The 18,696-nt window shown below is 36.1% G+C and overlaps 1 protein-coding gene across 3 annotated transcripts in view; it reads left to right on the plus strand.

The window, feature by feature from the left end:
- LOC113965461 (cytochrome P450 27C1) overlaps window positions 1-16,225 on the plus strand; it is a 19,232-nt gene extending 3,007 nt beyond the window's left edge. Inside the window, exons 2-9 of one of the 3 annotated variants that reach the window (XM_027678900.1) lie at window positions 1,976-2,166; window positions 3,603-3,802; window positions 6,087-6,296; window positions 7,580-7,743; window positions 10,373-10,539; window positions 11,336-11,414; window positions 12,402-12,605; window positions 15,842-16,225. In XM_027678900.1, coding sequence (XP_027534701.1) covers window positions 1,976-2,166; window positions 3,603-3,802; window positions 6,087-6,296; window positions 7,580-7,743; window positions 10,373-10,539; window positions 11,336-11,414; window positions 12,402-12,605; window positions 15,842-15,958 — 1,332 coding nt within the window. In that variant the 3' untranslated portion in view covers window positions 15,959-16,225. The remainder of the gene's footprint in view (window positions 1-1,975; window positions 2,167-3,602; window positions 3,803-6,086; window positions 6,297-7,579; window positions 7,744-10,372; window positions 10,540-11,335; window positions 11,415-12,401; window positions 12,606-15,841) is intronic. The other 2 variants (XM_027678901.1, XM_027678902.1) reach the window with 2 other exon arrangements.
- The last annotated feature ends 2,471 nt before the right edge of the window (window positions 16,226-18,696 follow it).

The raw sequence follows: 18,696 nt of genomic DNA on the forward strand, positions 1-18,696 counted from the left end.
GTTTTAATTTATGATGTGTGAGAGGATGATTGGTGTGAGATTGCTATGTGAGGCACTAGGGTGTAATATTTTTAAGGTTTGGAACAAGGGAAAGAAAAACTCAAGTTGTGAAAGAAAATACAAAAAAGAAATCCTGCGCATTTCATTAGACATGAAGTTGATAGAACAGAGTTCAGTCTATTGAAAGTAAGAGATGTCCAAATAGTTTGTCCCTATCTGTTTCTGGTTTAAAACTAGTATTTAATTTATTTGATTGGATAGCTTGACACTTGATTTATTTACTGTTAAAATTTATTGTCCCATGTAAACCTCACTATCAGTGGAAAAAACAAACTGCTCCACAAATAGGAAAATTTGTTGAAACTGTTTTTCTGTGACTGGTGACCTGCATTTCCCTCACTCCACTGATTTTTCCTTGCATCACTCACCTCCCAATTTATGCTTTCCTTTAAAGATGCATGCTCTCAATTGTCTCCAAGTTCAGTATCCCTAAAATATCTTTAAGGCAAGAAATACTTTGGGTTTTGAGTGTGCTTGTTCACACATTCCTCTGCCTGTGGTGTTTGGTTAGGAGCAGATCAAGCAGAAATGACAACAGCTGAATTTCTGCTGTAGCATTTCCTTCATCAGGATGACTAATATGTGGGTTTCATTTGAATCCAGATGTTGATTTTTGAAAAGGGTAAGAATATCGATGTAGGAGACTTTTAATTCTGTTTAAACCAGACTGAAGTTGGCCATTGTGTTCCAAAAGAAGTGACCGGCAGAGACCACAATTGTACAAATCTTGTTTTATTTGGAAACCAGACAGAAAAAGTTCTATTTTTTTTAAGCACTTGGTACCATATTCTGAAGAGTGATTCATGAGTCTTAAGCTTGTTATAGGCAATTAAGCAATTCATCTCTGTAATCAAGACTGAGTAAAAACATATTTTACATAAGCTAATCTTGGGTCAACTCTAGACTTTCACTAGTGTGGTTGGTGTCAAACATCTTTGGTTTATAATCAGCATATCTCTGTAAGCAGATGTCTTTGGCATAAACTTTGTTCAGTTTAGCTTAATACTTTAACCAGAAATAAAGACTTTAAAATTTAATTCTGAAGTCTTAATATCTTTTGAATAACTTTTTTTCCCCTCTGAAATGATGACATATCTAAACTCCAAGTGAATTTGTGGGAATTGTGTTTCACTTTATGACCATGTCACAATGAAATTTATTTGAAATAATCAGTAAGATTTCATGGGACAGTGATAGTGCAATCTTACTGGAAAACTTTTTGGGTTTTTTTTTTTTTTATACATAATTTAATGTTTTCCTATGCTCTTCATTAATTGCCTGTTGCTTGAATCATATGATTTGTGGATCAAGCACAATATACCTCACTGCAGGAATAAGAGCTTACCTTTTCCTTTCTTTTGCAGAATTAACATAAGTCTTTCTCTAGTTTGCTCTGACAAAGCTGTCCCAAAATGCAGTTTTTCACTAGGCTGTTGTGCTGTCATTGTCCTCAGTTAGGTGTGAGAAACTTACATGTAGAGGTTTTCTATAAGCAATAAAATGATAAAGTATTTATTTACAAAAGGCATTAATTTAAGCCTATGTGCCCACATGTTTTTCATTTTTACAGACATTCTTTCTAACCTGTTTGATCTGAAGGGATGTGTTTTAAGTGCCGCAAGTCCTTTCATCTTCTCAGTATTTGGTTTCACTCAAGCTTTGTGCCTTAGAGCTTTGGGTCTTTTCAGTTAGAGGTCCTGAACAGTGTGACCTCTCTGTTTTCCTTGTGAATATTTCACAGTAATGCTTAGATGCTTTCTTCTGACACTTCAAACTGTTCCATGACCGAAAGGCTGAGGATCAAATCCTAAATGTGAGAGATCGATTCACTGTATGACAAATTGTCAGTTTCCTTTTGTGATGGTTTTCCTTAGTAATACTTGACTTCTGTTTCTCTTTGTTGGTGATATTGTAGCAAAAACACACTCAGGAATATGGAAAGATCTTCAAGTCTCACTTTGGTCCCCAGTTTGTTGTATCCATTGCAGACCGAGACATGGTTGCTCAAGTCCTGCGAGCAGAAGGTAGAGCACCACAAAGAGCTAACATGGAATCCTGGCAGGAGTACAGGGATTTACGAGGGAGAGCCACAGGGCTTATTTCTGCGTAAGTACTGTTACTCCTTCATTTTCTTTATTTTCTTGTAAAAGTTTGCTCATTTTCTGAAGGACTGTACAAGTCATCTGGGAAATCAGGCTTTTCTGTGTGTGGAAAATCGTGTGGTTAGTGGGGGAAAGATGGCAGGAATTTGTGGTGAATGCTGTGAATTTCTCTGTTTTGTGAAGTTTCCAAGGGATGGTAATGATGGGTAGTTTGAATGTGCAGGGAGATACCTTGCATAAGGCTTTCTTCAGGAATGTGTTTCAAATAGAGTTGTCTGAACCGACTCACCTGCAAGCTGTTTTGCAGGACAGGGCTTACTAACTTTGGCTCTGCACTGCACAAATGTGGGTTTATTGCTTCAGATCTAGACTGTTGCATCTGGTTGTAGGTGTGCTGTGTGGACTTGTTTGCTCAGGTTAATTTTAGATTTATTGTTCACCAAAGTGCGCCCTCAGTAGATTAATGCAGAGAAGTCACAGTATGGTCAGTTCACACTGTAGTGCATCCCCGTGCAGATATTTTTGTACACGGCTGATTCTAGAGGAGTTATCTGTCTTGAAAGCTTGCATAACCTGGCAGTGCATGTGGGTGTAGTTAATTGCCACTGGCAACTACTCACTGTCCCCACAGACATAGGATGTTTATTTAGTGGGAAACTAATTTTCTGAGTCATGGACAATCTGCTTCTTTCATGGTAGCAAAACGCTTTATGTATTGCACTGCAGGCTCAAATCTGAAGCTGCAGTTCCCACTCAAGATAGCAGTTCTTTGATACTTTGTGAAATCATACCTTAAATCAGGAGATAATCAGAAAATATCTGTTAAAGAGATTAAATTATTTTGCTGGTCAATAAGTTTCTGTGCCTTGTAGCAGCATTGCTCCAGGTGAAAAAAAATAAGGGGAAATACACAGCAATTTAAAATAGACACATAAAAGACAATTGGCTATTTTCATGAAGAATTGAAAGTTATCCCTGTTCCCAAATACTCTGCTCATACAGAGCATCATGCAGATGCTACAATTCAGATTTTTAGCCTTGAGCATGAAGGTTTCCATCCAATAGCTCAGCTAAAGGAGAATTTAGCTGTAACTTGTTTTTCTATAGGTAGGTCTGCTATCCTGTTACTTTTTAGGTTTAGAATGAGGGTAGCTGAAAGTGATGTATCAGTAATGGAATTTATGGTACCAGCTGTCACTCAAACCAGAGATTGACTTACACCTGCACATGCATGTTGCAACATTGAAATTTAATGAGGATGTGCAATAAATGCAGGATAAAAATGTAAGAGCATAATAACAAATATACATTATTGTCATTTTCATTTTACCATTGCTTTTATTTGCAATGAAAAATCGCAAAGTTTCATTGCAGAGCTTTTACCCAGCTGATGACTGTTAAGGAAAGTTGTGTATAGATACTATTAATAATTTCTTCTAGGGAAGGTGACCAATGGCTAAAAATGAGAAGTGTACTGAGGCAAAAAATTCTGAAACCCGAAGATGTGGCTTTTTTCTCTGAAGGAGTTAATGAAGTTATCAAAGACTTAATTAAAAGAATCCACACCCTCAGAAGTCAAGAGGAGGATGGGGAAACAGTAACCAATGTTAACAACCTTTTCTTCAAGTACTCGATGGAAGGTAAGCCTGAGCTGGATCACATCTGTAAAGAAAATGTAAAAAGTATGTTTATGGTTAGATATTTCTGTCAAATGACTAGTGTCTCATTGTGATTGATCTGAAAAGGGAAGCTTGATATTCTGCCTTCATGTATCTTCCTAGTTAGTGCAGTAGGTATCAGTAGAATTCTTCTGTAGAGTCCAAAGAAATGATATCTTGTACTAAGGAACAATTCCCATGGAAATGCTGGTATATAGGTAAAATGTTCAATCAATGCATTGAACAGTTTCAGTACTCTATATTTTTTTATTCATTTCTCAAGAATAAGGATGTTTACCTTCTAATAGTGTGATTCTAAGAAATGTTTGTTTCACAATACACCAACCAAATTCCAAGTGGGTAATCCCTGTGTGATGTATCTGTACTCAGTTCATAGCTCAATGTGGAATACTGCTGTGAGTACTGCTTTTCCCTGCCTACATGTGCCAAGTGTGGGATTGTTATGCTTGCTTTAAAATCATCTGCCACTGGCTACCACTAATGAGGGAATGCTAAATGAGACTCTGGCCTGAGCCAGTATGGCATTTCCTGTGTTCTTACAGAAATCTAGTGGTGATTCATATTTCATGCATTTCTTGAACTGACTGCATATAACCCAATCTTGTTATATGTAATGCCTTTAAAAAAGTAGGGACTCTTTTCTGACAGGCAGCTGAATAATTTGGAATTTGAAAAACTTCCAGATTGCTCACTTATGAAGATACTCTATCAAATTGCTGGCTGCCTGTTTGGTCTGTTTCACATTAGTAGTGTCTAAAATTGGCATTAAACTAAAAGTTACCAATTTTATGGAATTTTAAACTCTAAGCTTACTGATTCACTTTAACTGATGGGTTAGTTTAAATTCTTCACATTCTTTTAGCTTTTCATTTATAACTTGTGCCTAGCACGCACTTATTTCCCATACGAATTCAGTTTTAATTAACTTAGACTGTAACTTTGTTCAGGAAACCAAAATGTAAGATCAAAGTTAAACATTATTATCTATTGTACCTGTTTATAACAGGAAAAACAGAGAAAAAGAGACTAGAATGTCTAGACCAGTTACTCTAATTATCTAGTTAAGTTATAATATTTCTTGGAAATATGTGAACAAACTATTAACTAATGAAATTAAAAGCACAAAATTTATTTTAAAATTTTATTTTAAAACATTTCATTTGATGCCAAGGGCTTTGAGAAAGTATCTAATTTCCTTTTAAAATTACTGACTAACCCCACTAGCTTTTAGAAAAACTGTTAAATAAGAGTATTTTGATAATAGGAATAGCTTTTATACTGTACTATATGATATTTTTCATAAATAAATTGGGTAATATGATCTAGATTTCACAAGTTGGGAGGAAAAATTGCTAGAAACCTGTGTTCAGGAAGTAATTAAAAAATGGTTTGCTATCAAACCTAGAGAACATTTTGCCTAACTCCAGTAGGGCAGTTTCTATCTGAGTTCGGTCTAGTATTTAATAATTTGGGTGTATTTACAAAAACTGATCTGAGAGACTACAGAGACACTAATGGATGGGTAAGAATTAACTTAATAAATGGAAGAAATTGTACAGAGTACAGAAGAATAATAATTTAATAAAAAAAAATATATAAAGTACTGCTCTCTGGTGGTAGGGGTTGGGGGGATGGCGGTGGTGGTGTTTCTAGTGGGGCAGAAAAACATCTGAGGAAATTACAACACATCAGAACAAGAGACAGTCAGTGGTGTCGCAGCAGTGTCACACGCTGTTTTTCAGGGCTGGGTGGACTATACTGTGTGCATTAAGAGCACTGTCTGGAGTGCAAGCTCTTTATCCATTTATACATATTCAGTATTCATTTACTTCCAGCTGATGACAGACACAGCCACTGGTAGAAACTCCTGCGTTGTCACCAGTTATCAGAACTGTCTTTGGATTTGCATGTCCTTGTGGATTCAGAGGCCAACGCGGCAGGCCCGGGATTTCTAGTGCAATGCAAAACACAGCGAGCGTGCTGGAGGGCTGCTCTACTTCTGGTGGAATTCCTGGCTGTCTTCTCATGCAGAACATTACTGACATAGCAACTACTGTCTGCTACAATGTCTAGCAGGGATTTTTTACTGCCTTTTGAATTTCTGTTTCATCTGTTCCCCAACTGTAGTAATAATAACTAAACATTTCTTGTAAGGTGGTTCCATCATGTTAGTATTTTAATTCCTTCAATTATTAATATGTATTTATGCATGTGTATAGCCAATTCTTTGATTTTGTATGTGCAGGTGTGGCGACTATTCTGTATGAATGCCGTCTGGGCTGCCTGGAAAACAACATCCCACAGCAGACTGTTGAATATATTAAGGCTCTGGAGTTGATGTTTAGTATGTTTAAGATCACTATGTATGCAGGTGCTATGCCCAAGTGGCTTCGTCCTCTTATTCCAAAACCCTGGAGAGAGTTCTGCAGATCCTGGGATGGACTCTTCAAATTTAGTAAGATTTAGTAGTAGAAAAGTTCAGCTGTATTTCTGAAGGTTCTATGTGTATTTGAACGGGACAAGATGCATTTCTCTTCTAAAATTATAAGAAGACATCGTGGCAGAAGTAAGCTTCACATCAAATGCAGGCTGGCCAGGGAACCATTTTAAAAAAAAATCTAGTGAGAAAGAATTTTACCAGTACACTTCAAATACTTCCCTATTTTATACAGTTGTTTTGTTATTTGTCCTCATCTGTTTCAACACCCAGTCATTGCTTCAGGTCCAAATTCTTTGCCAAGGTTTTATCTTAAGTCATTGCAATTTTAATGAGGGTAGTTTTGTTGACTTCAGCAAAATTTTAGTTAGACACTCTGACAAATAATCACGGCTAAAACTGACTAGAAAGCTAAAAAATTACACTCTAACAATGAATTAAACTCTTTGTGAAGTTTATTTACATACATACAAGCATATAAGTTGACATAGAAGTACACTGCTGTAGTACAATATGGGGTTTTTTTGTAAATAAAACATTCCAGGCTACTTTATGAATCAGCTTGAATGTAAGTTCATTATGTAAGAAGAAGGAGTTGTCTTTGCAATTTTTTTTTTTATATTCCAGAGTGTTAAAAAACCCTGAACGTTAGAAAGCTGCACGCATTTTCATTTTTTGTTGTCTCATTCTGTGTGGCCTTAACTTTCTGAGGATTTTTCTTCTTTTTAAAACCCTGATTTGACTGAAGATAATGTTTGTAGTCTCTAAAGTATAAATGGGACTCTGGGTGAAATTGCCCAACATGCCATCCCTTGAAGTTTTTCAATTTTTGTTATTGTTTGTGCTCCTTGTCTTTGTCTTCAGAGTAATTAAGTTCTGTGGCTTCAACATTCTGGTTGCTGTTAATGTCTTGTAGCAGCCTTTGTGCTGAGTTGCAGCAGGCTCTGCAGAGTTCACCACTTCTTGCAGAGTCATCAGAAAACAAGCCAGGTGGGCATAAAAACTTGACCTTGAGCCTCCTTCTCTCCCTGTTAGAAACTGTAGTCTCTTGTGTCCTTTCTTTGTGCTCAGCATTCTTGTGCTGTGAGCTCCCGAGGTTCCCGTTAGGTCAGTCTTTCCTTACCACGAGTACCCAAGGACCTCCACGACCTCTCTGTTATTTTTAACTTGAGAAAGAAGATTCTTTTTTTTTTTTCTTCTGGCTGTGTAGTGTAATGTAACGTGAGGGAGAAATGTCATTATTGAATGGAACCAACAGAAAAATAAAAATGGACACTTAACAATTTTTTTGAATCCCAAAGGTCAGATCCATGTTAACAACAAATTGAAGGCTATTCAGTCTCAGCTGGACCAAGGAAAAGTAGTGAATGGTGGGCTACTTACATACCTCCTAGTGAGTAAGGAACTTACTTTGGAAGAGATCTATGCCAATATGACTGAAATGCTTCTGGCAGGAGTGGACACAGTAAGCTTGTTACAATTTTCCTTGTGCATCATTGTTTTTGTAAACCAATATCATTTGCAGCTATCTTTAGAGATAGCTTGTTTATAAGGACATAATTTAACACATTTAAGTCATGACATCTTTAAAGTAATACAAAATACCTACTGCACTGTGTAATCTCTCTACTGGAATGGAGTCAGTGTTCTCTTCTAGCTGTGGTTTCCAGGAACCTATCACTTGGGAGTCAGTTCCACAGTTTATTAAACATATGAAATAGCAACTTTCTTTACATTCAGCTTGAATTTTACACATTTTCTTTTACTGGTTTGCATAACAGGTTGGTATTTGTCTTCTTTAGATAAACCAAAATAGAAAAGGCTGCTGAAAGTTAGTGTGAAAAAAAATTGATCAATAATCTTGTATGTAGAATTTGGTAAGGGATTTTCACATATTAAATCAACCGGGACACACATTATGGATCAGAAATCTGCTTTCTGCTGGAGTTCATTGGGGGGGTTGTTAGGCCAGCACTGATGTGGGTAAGGCATAAGTTCACCCTACCCCTGCTTGTGCTGACAACATAGTCAGGGTGAGGCAAGGAGCTGTGGTAGAGGTCTCAGGACTAATGGGGCTGGTGTATCCAATATGTTGACACCTAGGGAAATGTTTTAAGCGTCTCTCTTTCTTTATTCTTCTGATTTGTCATATAGGCCATTTGAAGAAACGTAAACATTAAGATCACATATGCATCTTCCCCTGCTCTCATTCCTATCCTATGAAATCAGTGTAGCTTAGTATTGACTGCAGCGTGACAATCAGAAGACTCAGGAATGATAAAAATGAGTTATTGTATATATAATGTATAGAATTTTTTAGAATATCAGTGAACACTGTTACTGTAAATGATTGTAACTGAACAGTTTTTTAAAAGGAATTAATTTGATAAAGAAAGTGCTATGTAGGATTGTGTTTAGTAGTCTTAGAGAAGAAAAGACTAAAATAAGTAAAAAAGTAAAATGGCCTTTAGGGGAAAAAACCTCAAACCTGGATAATTGAATTCAGATTTTTTTGATTTAAGAAAGTTTGTAAGGTTTCTAAAGAAAACAAAACCCCTAAAAGCAATCACTTTTGAATTCCAAAATAAGGAGCATATGTAAAACTTCTTTATGTGCTGAATATTATTCCATTGGTTAAATATCCCAAGGGCTTATTAGTTTGCAGATCTTTTTTATGTTTGGTTCTGAAGTAAAGTACAGTTATTCATCCCATTCATTTTCTGATCTTTCAGACCATTAATTTTCCTTTTTTTAGTATGCAACAGAGTTTTATTTAAACTAAAAGGACAATGTTCAAGTTCATGCCAACAAGAATTTCTCTTTCCATTTGACTCAGCTTTCACATCTGGGAACTCTCTTTGTGAGAGAACGGTACTTCTGATTTCTTCATTTCCAAGTACAAAGCAAAAATTGAGGGAATCTTTCTTTCTCCTTCTGCTGCCAATTCAGATCTCATTTTATCAAAAAAACTGAAAGAGATTAAGAGGATTATAGAAGCTTTCAACAAAATTTTAAGGCAGTTTTTGGCTACAAAGCATTTTGGCTGCCCCTGTAATACTGCTAATTTTTAAGAGGTTATGAAGGAGCTGGGAACCTGGGAAGTAACAGTGTTTATATCAGAGAAGTTCTGTGTACAGCTGGCACAATTGCCTCTGAGCAGAATAGAACATGGTTGTATTTTAGAATACACAGCCACTCAATATTGCAAGAGAAAAGAGAAAAGCTTAAAAGAATAATACTTCTGGCATTATACGCCAGTCTGAAGACAAGACATAAAAGGTCACCGTCATGATGACATCATGCATTCTAAATTGATCTTAAACATAAGACCAAAATAAGGTATTTCCAGAAGCCGCTTTTTTTTTTGCCCACACATTTTTTAATAACCTTGAGCTTTGTTGTACTATTTGAATGCTGCCCAGAAGGACAGGCTTCAGATGTGGGACAATGCAAACCTCATGAAGCTCAACAAGGCCAAGTGCAAGGTCCTGCACCAGGGCCAGGGAAGTCCTGAGCACAAATTCAGGCTGGGTGGAGAATGGATTGAGAGCAGCCTTGAAAAGAAGGACTTTGGGATGTTGGTGTATGAGAAGCTCAACATTGACCTGGCAATGTGTGCTTACAACCCAGAAAGCCAACCATGTCCTGGCCTGAAAAAAGATTTTAACACTAAATAAACAAAAGTATTCTCTTATCCTGGTTCCTGTGAAGTGTTTTTGTTGGGAGGAAGGTAAAACATATTGAAAATTAACAGTTAACCTAAGCCATTGCTCTTTGGAATGTTTATGTTTCAATATTGTTTACATAGTTGCATTTGCATTTGGTTTGTCTATTGCTTTTTATATTTCACTGGGAAAATATCAACATGGATTATTTCGGTATATGGGGCACTTTTAGATGGAAAAGGGATGAAGGAGGGGATGGCGAAGTCTTACAACATCCCATTGAATCCAGATATGAATCATTGCCAGTCTGTTATAAAACTTTAAACATGTAAAACACATAGTTGAAAACTGATTGTTTTTCTTGGCTTGAGGTTATTTTATATCTACTTTTGTTGTGCTTGATGATGATGATTGTGGTTTCTTCCTTAGACTTCTTTTACTTTGTCCTGGGCAACATACTTATTGGCAAAGCACCCAGAGGTTCAGCAACGTGTTTATGAGGAAATAGTCGACAAGCTGGGCAAAGATCAAGTTCCTGTTGCTCATGATGTCCCGAAATTGCCTTTGATTAGAGCCGTGCTGAAAGAAACCTTGCGGTAAGTAGCAGATAACTGTAATAATAAACTGAAAAATTCAATTTTTTTTTTTCTAGTGGATTTTGAGTCCATGTTATGTACATAAGTTTGTATTCAATTGTGGTTATTGCTATTTGTTGCTTTTACTTATTGTAGCAGTATTGTGTCCAAGGATGCTTAAGGGATGAATATGATAGACTATATAATGTTTAATCTTTGTAAGTAAGGTAGAAGTGGTATCAGAAATGTAGGACATGTCTGTTAAGGTAAGTAATTGAAAGCTTGATGTTTGCCCTTAGTCTGTAGGATGAAGTGTAACAATCTCCTCCCCAACACTGGTAGTTTGCAGTAGTTTGCAGTGTCACTTCAATGATTTTAAGCTACTTGATTTAAATTAAAGGCATGTGACACACTTTTTAAAATATGTTTATAATAAATGTTCATTGTGAGGTGAGGGGAATAGGAGAATTTTAGAGAAGGCATCAACAAGGCTTTTTCAGCTTTAGCAGTAGTGCTGAAATACATCCATCTTGACCAAATAAGTGCATGCTTGTACATGTGTAAAACAAATAAATATATAGACCAAATACCTGAACCTCCTGTTACTAGTAAATAACTTTTCTCAGGTAATGATCATATTCTCACAGATCATTCAAGGTCTTCGAATCTCCAAGGTGTTCTGTACTTCTGAAAAACCTTTTTGTTGGGAATGAATATGGCATTCATATTATGTGTCTGTGAATGTAAATTGGGATCTAAATGTTTTTTAATTGCATTAGTCATTACTATTGAACTTCTGATAGATATTTCTCTCTAGTTTATATCCGGTATTGCCAGGAAATGGAAGAGTGACCCAAAAAGACTTGATCATTGGAGGATACTTTATACCTAAAGGGGTAGGTTTTTTTGCAGTCCTCAGCAAAGAGTACAGTTTAATTTTTGTATATGAAATGTGATCTGCTACAACATATATACACTCCATTGATTTTTAAAAGATTTCACCAATCTAAAACATTGAGAGGAAAGTATTTCAATAACACCCGTTTATACTCTATGAATGGATTATATAATTGGTTTGTTGCTGTTGTTTTTGTATTTTTTATTTGGGTGCTCACGCACTAATCAAACTTATTATCATGACTTGTTCTTAATGCTCTTGAGGGTGGAGTCTATTAAAAACATCTGTGTAGTGCTACAATTCAATTAAAAAAGCATGAATTTTATTATCCTTGCAGTTTTCTAATTCTTTGCCTGTTAACTCTTCTTGTAGAAAGAGTTTAATTTCCTTTTAAATTATTAATCTTTCCTTTATAGTATTCAAAATTACACAGAGATCAGGGTAGAATTGTATGGTTTTATTTTAAATGACAGCACTCCTGTGTTATAACAACATACCTTTGAAAGAGTCAGGATTCTTAATTGGTAATATATTATTCCATACACATCTTCCCCCTGCTTCCCTCCCCTTAACTGGGAACATCATGACATCACTTATTGCTGGGTTTTGTTTTTTTTTCCCCCTGGAGTGTTGTAGGTTTTTTTAATTCCTATCCTCTCTTTTTTACTTTTTCATTGACTCGAATCTCTCCACCCTTTCTCTCATACCAGCTTTTTGAAACAATTCCTCACTCTTGTGACTTTTGTTCACCATCCCCACTGCATCTTCTCTAATATACCCAGCAACATTCAAAACAACTTGAAGAGTATTTAATTTGATGAGTTGAGAAAGGGATTTGATTTTTCTAGATATCCTTTTATCTTCTAGAATTACTCAGAGATACTTAATTTTTATCAGCTCATATTGCAGAAATTACAGTAATTGCATTTTAATTTTGTTATGCGTATTGAAGTTAGCTAAATATGAATATAATTTGTTTCCTCAGACGCAGCTGGCACTTTGTCATTACACTACTTCCTACAGCGAGGAATATTTCTCAATGGCGAACGAGTTCCGACCTGAGCGCTGGCTGAGGAAAGATAACTTGGACAGAGTAGACAACTTTGGTTCCATCCCCTTTGGCTATGGCATTCGAAGTTGTATCGGGAAAAGAATTGCAGAGCTGGAAATTCATCTTGCACTGATTCAGGTGACAGCATTACAAGAAGAAAAATAAATTGATTTTTTTTTTTCTGCATTTACCATTTCTGGGTGTCTTACAGTGCTCAAAAACTTTGTTTTGGAGTGTTGTCTAATGTAGTTATACCGCAAAGGCTTAAAAAATTGAAAACAATTATGCTTGAAATGTAGCATAACTGTTAAACTACGTTGCAGAAGGAAAAAATATCTTTTGTACACATGAAGTAAAACTAAAGGTAAGATTGTTAAGGAAACATGGATTCGGTACAGAAGGTTTTCGTAAGTGCATCAGAAGTCTTTCTTAATGTCTATTAGGATGCTTACTTGCTCAGTTTCAGTATCTTAGAAGAATTCAGTACTTACAGAGATGTAAAATAGATTTTATATCCTTGTACTGATCACAGTGTGACAACAAATAGTAGAATTTTTCTATGTTCTGTGTTTTTTTTGTCTCTTCTTGTTCTTTCTTCTAAATTTATTATCATTTTATATATACATAACTTATATAAGTAGTTAGTACCTATTGATATGTATTGTTTTCAGTTGGTTCATATCATAAAGAAAGCATTCCCAACAGCTTTCTTTATTTGTCATTATTTGTCTTTTCAAGATGCCCTTTAGCTCAAATAATGAGGTCAGATTGTGCAATTAAAACTCAAAGATTTGAAAACTATTTATAGTTACTTAAGGATAAAAATACTTATACCCGTTATAGGTGTTCATAGCAAAGCTTGATTGAATTTGCCTTTGAATTTCCTTAAGTAAACTCCTAGAACAATCTCTAAAACAATTAGCACCTGTCTTTCAGAACTGGGAGTGAGATGGCTTTCAGGGGGTTGGACAAAACAAATATACTTTTACAAAAGGAGGGTAAAGGAAGCAATGGAGAACCTGCTTTTGTTTTCTGGAAAGAAACTAGACCAAAATAGCACACAACCCATTTACAAACACTGATATGTATTAGATTTAAAATCAGAAACACACGAAGCATGGAGGTCATCAAGGAGAAACTGTTTCAATCTGATTTCTTTCTTTGACTTGATCACTTACCTAATGTAGAGGGTAAAAACAAAGTCAGGTACTCTGACTTCAGGAACTATTTTCACACATCCTATACGTTGTCCTCTCAAATAGATTAATAAAATTTGTTCCAGATGGAAGTACCTATAAAATATATGCACAGCTGGTTGGAAAAAGGAAATAGCCGGAGGGAGTAGCTATCAAATATTTGCTGTCGAACTGGAAAAGCATTTAATTAAAATTCTATAAAAGTCTGTCCTGCATTTGATTTAAGTTGGTATTTTCATTAACAGTGTAAATGATGGATTAGAGAATACTTTTAGAGTCTGCGTGGGATACCAAGCTGGTGTGAATTAAGTTAAAATCAGGGGATATGAATACAGAATTATGAAAAAAAGGAGAAATGTTCCAGAAGCAGTAGAAAATTGTTCACCAAGGACAGTTGCAAGTTACTGCTCTTGAGAAAAAATAAATGCATAAATACAAATTTCTGACCAACTGGCTGGGTAATTAGTATCATAGAAACAGACTAGAGGGCTACAGTAAAAGACTGGTCAACAATAATGCTAATTCTGATAAGGTAGTGTGATTCTATGTTATATTAACAGCATTAGTGAGCATGTTGTATGTCAGAAAGAGGAGATAAATTACTCAGTCTTACAAAAGACTAATGAATCCTCAGCTATGCAATGGTATGCACTGACCCTGTGTGCTGCATTTTAAGGACAATTTAGTCAAATTTGAGGAAATTTGTAAGCCAAAGAGAATAACAAGAAAGAGGGGTTTGAAAAAGAGAAGAATTAGATGAAAATTTCATCAAACATGTAAAACTGAAAAGGAAGTTATGTATAGGAAAATAATGCATTGTTCATCATGCTTTCTAAGAAAAAGATATGTGAAGATTACTTAGTTTATAGGAAAAAGTGTTTGCAACTTAATATTAGGAAAAGTTGAGGAAGTCATGGTATTTCCCTCCTGAAAGTTTAAAAATAGATACCTAGTGTATTGTTTGTTCAGCTTCAAAATGTGTGAGATAAATCTCTTGCAGTTTGTTTTAGCCCATGATTTCTATGATTGTCATGGTTCTCACTCCCCCACCAGCGGGATCAGGAAGAGAATTAGAAGTGTAAAAGCTGGAAAACTCATGGGTTGATGTAAAGACAGGTTAATAGGGAAAGCAAAAGCTGCACACACAAGCAAAGGAAAACAAGGAATTCATTCACTGCTTCCCAAGGGCAGGCGGGTGTTCAGCCACCCCCAGGACAGCAGGGCTCCATCATATGTAATGGTTACTTGGAAAGACAAATGCCATCGCTCCAAACATCCCCCCTTCCTCCTTCTTCCCCCCACTTCATGTACTGAGTATGATGTCATATGGTTTGGAATATCCCTTTGGTCAATGGGGGTCACCTGTCCTGGCTGTGTCTCCTCCCAGCTTCCCATGCATCCCCAGCTTCCTTGCCAGCGTGGCAGTACGAAAAGCAGAAAAGGCCTTGGCTCTGTGTAAGCCCTGCTCAGCAATAACAAAAACATCTCTATATTATCACCCCTGTGTTCAGCACAGATTCAAAACACAGCCCCATATCGGCCACTGTGAAGAAAATTAACTCTATCCCAGACAAAACAAGCACAAGTGTTTGCAAGTGATTACCTCAGTTTCATTAAGAGGTTTAATGCATAGAGGAATTGTGTGATGAAATTATAGTGATTCTGTTCAGGAGAGGTTCTAATATTTGACTCCTTGATTTATGATTGTTTCACTTGGTGCACTGGACAGTTTTTTTCTTGTTTTTGGTTTGTTTCTGTCTGCCCAGGAAGAGAAATGTGTCTGATGGGATTGGGACTCTTATTGCCTTCTTTATAATTGCACATACTGATTGATATTAAAGGAAGTGAAATCTGAAATAGATAAAGATGAACCTCACAAAGTTTGAAAAAGACCTTAGTTTCTTTGATAATGCAGACTGTTTAATGTAGTTATGTGGAAGTTCCTCAGAAAGAACTGGACCAGTCTTTCCTCAATCAGAGGAGGAAGATTTTGAACTATCATCTTTACCTTGTAACAACTATTTTTTCCTTCCTGCATGGGAATCATAACACTTCAACTCCACAGAAATTGTAACACAAATTTTTTTTGTGACAGTCTATTATGTCCTCTTTTTCAAAGGCTAATCTTCATCTGCAATTTTGCAGCTTTTCTAATACTTGTCCTGTTTATCTTCACAGTTACTTCAGAATTTTGAGATCAAAATTTCTCCCAAAACCACACCAGTTCATGCCAAAACCCACGGACTTTTGGTTCCTGGAAACTCCATCAATATGAGATTTTCTGACAGAAAGTGAGACTCAGATATTTTGGAAATACTTATGCAATTTTCATGGAAACAGACTTGCATCTTATGGATGTTTAAACATGCTTGTTGTCTGGTTTGTAGGTATTTGGCAAAATGATGAAGTATTATGTTCTGCCGTAGTTGTAGCAGTATGTAAGAGAAATTACCTCTCCTATAATAGTTATTTACACATATGGAAATATATACTGAAAAAATTCCTTCTTGCACCGGGAATCTCCTTTTACCTGGAAAGACTTCTAGTAATAACACATGCATTGAAAAAAAAGAACAAAACCCCAAAACAACCGAAAGTAAATTCACACATGTTAATGTAATTCAGTGGTTTTGTATCTATGTAAGTTGTCTTTTATATATAATAAAATATTTATACAGAATTTACAAGTTCTGAGTCTTATTTTAATGACTATTTATAATTGCATTTTTCTTTAGCATATTAAAGATTTTAACTTCTGGATAGAACTGGAAGGTTCACTGCTTCATGGGAAATTACTAGTGCAGCTAGAAAATATTGGGATTTTTACAAGAATTTAAAGTTTGTAATGACCTGGCAGAAGGAAAGATAATATTATGTTAAGGGTACTGTCATTCTGGAGGAAAGATACTGGCAAAGTTACCCAAGAAATACCCTAGCACTGACTCTAATGTTAATGTTTTGATCAATTGCTTAATACATACAAGAGTATTAATGATACAAAGAATAAGAATATGAAGTGTAAAAAATCAAACCAAACCAAAACAACAACAAAAATAGAACCCAGAATGTAAGAGAAATGTACTGGAATTTAATAGCAAAAGGTATGAATGTAGGGAATAAAAATAATTTATTTGAGGAGCTCAACAGCAGAAAATGAAATGTGTAGAGGAAGGCCTACGTAATCAAAGGTGAGTAGAAATTGCAAGTGTGTTGGAATAATGATAAATACAGCTTACACTGTATGAGATGCAGTCTCACCTATTCTTCCCCAATCTCTATCAGAGATGCTTCATCTTAAGTACTCTGTACAGTGTGCTTAAGTGTTCAAGAAAGGTGGAGTTTGATTTGAATAGATAAGGAAACACTAAAACTATGAGGTTAATAGTTTCCTCTGCCTCCCTGTGGTTTGCTCACAGATCAAGCCCTGGCACAACTGGAAGCTATGTAACCATGGGCTTAGGAGAACTTGTTTCTTTGGACGCAAAACTGCTGAGTTGATTTTGCTCCTTCCAGTTGGATCAGATAACAGGTAGTGGAAACGTGGATGTCTGTAAAAGGCTACATGTATCCTCAGAATTTTTCATGTAGTTAGTCTAGAAAAGTGAACATTGTGAGAGAACATAAATGTTCTCTGCAAATACTTTCAAGTTAAGGTGTTTACTCCTTAAGGTAAAAGGAATGCTTTTCCAAAACAAGTATGACCAATAGCAATGAATAAACTGTTGTGGAAAGTTTCTGGCCATCAGGAGAATGAGAGTTTAGAATAAATTTACTGTGAGACATGATGAAGACCAAAAAAAAAAAATATTCCCAACCAGACATGAAATGATGGAACACGGTAAAAAGAATTTCATAAAGTGGTTATTTAACTAAAGTTACTCTATTCAGTCAGTCTGTTCTCTGTTTTTCCTTACTTTCTTGTAGGTTCATAGGTGTGGAGGGAATCTATGGGGTCAGTGGTGAAGTAGTCACAACTCCAGCAAAATTGTATGCCAGTGGTGAATGAAACTTTGGAGCTCCTTAAATACCCCAGCAGTAATGAGGCTGTGAAAATGGAGAGTCGCATGCCTGGCAGCTGTGACCATGAGAGGAGTAGGCACTGGGGGTGTACTTGGAGCTAGAAACAGAAGAGCTATGATGCTACATGGGACTGGGAACGGGAGTGGGAGAGCCACTCAGAGTGGTGTCTGTGGGGCTACAACAAATATCACATGAGGTCAAAGTTCAGGAACTGGAGAGGTGAGCTGTGGACTGCATGTAGGATGGGGCAGGCTGAGAGAAATGGAATGAGGCAAGAGCAGTTTGGGTGCCTGATGTGTGTACTATTCTCACGATATATGTAAAAAAAGCCACTGCTAGTTTTGATCACTGAGGTTTTCCTTCCTATGTTATGTTCTCACATAATGCTCATAACTCTAAAAAATACTATCATATAATTACTAAAGATTTACATATTTGGTAATGCCAAACTTGCCCTGTCCATGCCCAGAGAAAAACTCAGAAGAGCTATAACAAATCCCCAATTCTCGGTGTTCCAGAACAATGTTAGTTTGCACTGGCAGGCTCCCATGGTAGCAGATGCATTGGAGAGTTTTTCACCTCCTGAAATGTCACAGAAGTGTCAATAGAGGATTTACAGGGCCGTGTGAAAAGCAGATGGCAGGATGGTTTAAAGTGCTACCAAGTGATAGTCACAGCGCTGTACAGCTACTTAGCACAGATGTAAATACATATGCCAATACAGTCACTGTGGAAAACAACTGGTTTTACACATTGAACCCTTCTGATTTTTGCAAAATGATTGGCTCTGTGTGGATTGTATATGTTGAAGCAAGATAAACTATGGCTCACTGGAATGTGCGTCAGAAAATTTTAAGTGGTCCAAAGCTGCTAGATATTTCTTATTCCTATATAGGTTTTCATCTAAATCTTATATCTGCAGTATTAAATAATAAAGTTGGAAGAAAAGGTGTGAGTAGTAACTATTTTAATACCTGGTCATTTAAAAAAAAATTTTTATATATAGGTACAAT

Source organism: Neopelma chrysocephalum, unplaced genomic scaffold, assembly GCF_003984885.1.
Source record: "Neopelma chrysocephalum unplaced genomic scaffold, ASM398488v2 Primary Assembly neopelma1_44, whole genome shotgun sequence".
Lineage (NCBI taxonomy): Eukaryota > Metazoa > Chordata > Aves > Passeriformes > Pipridae > Neopelma > Neopelma chrysocephalum.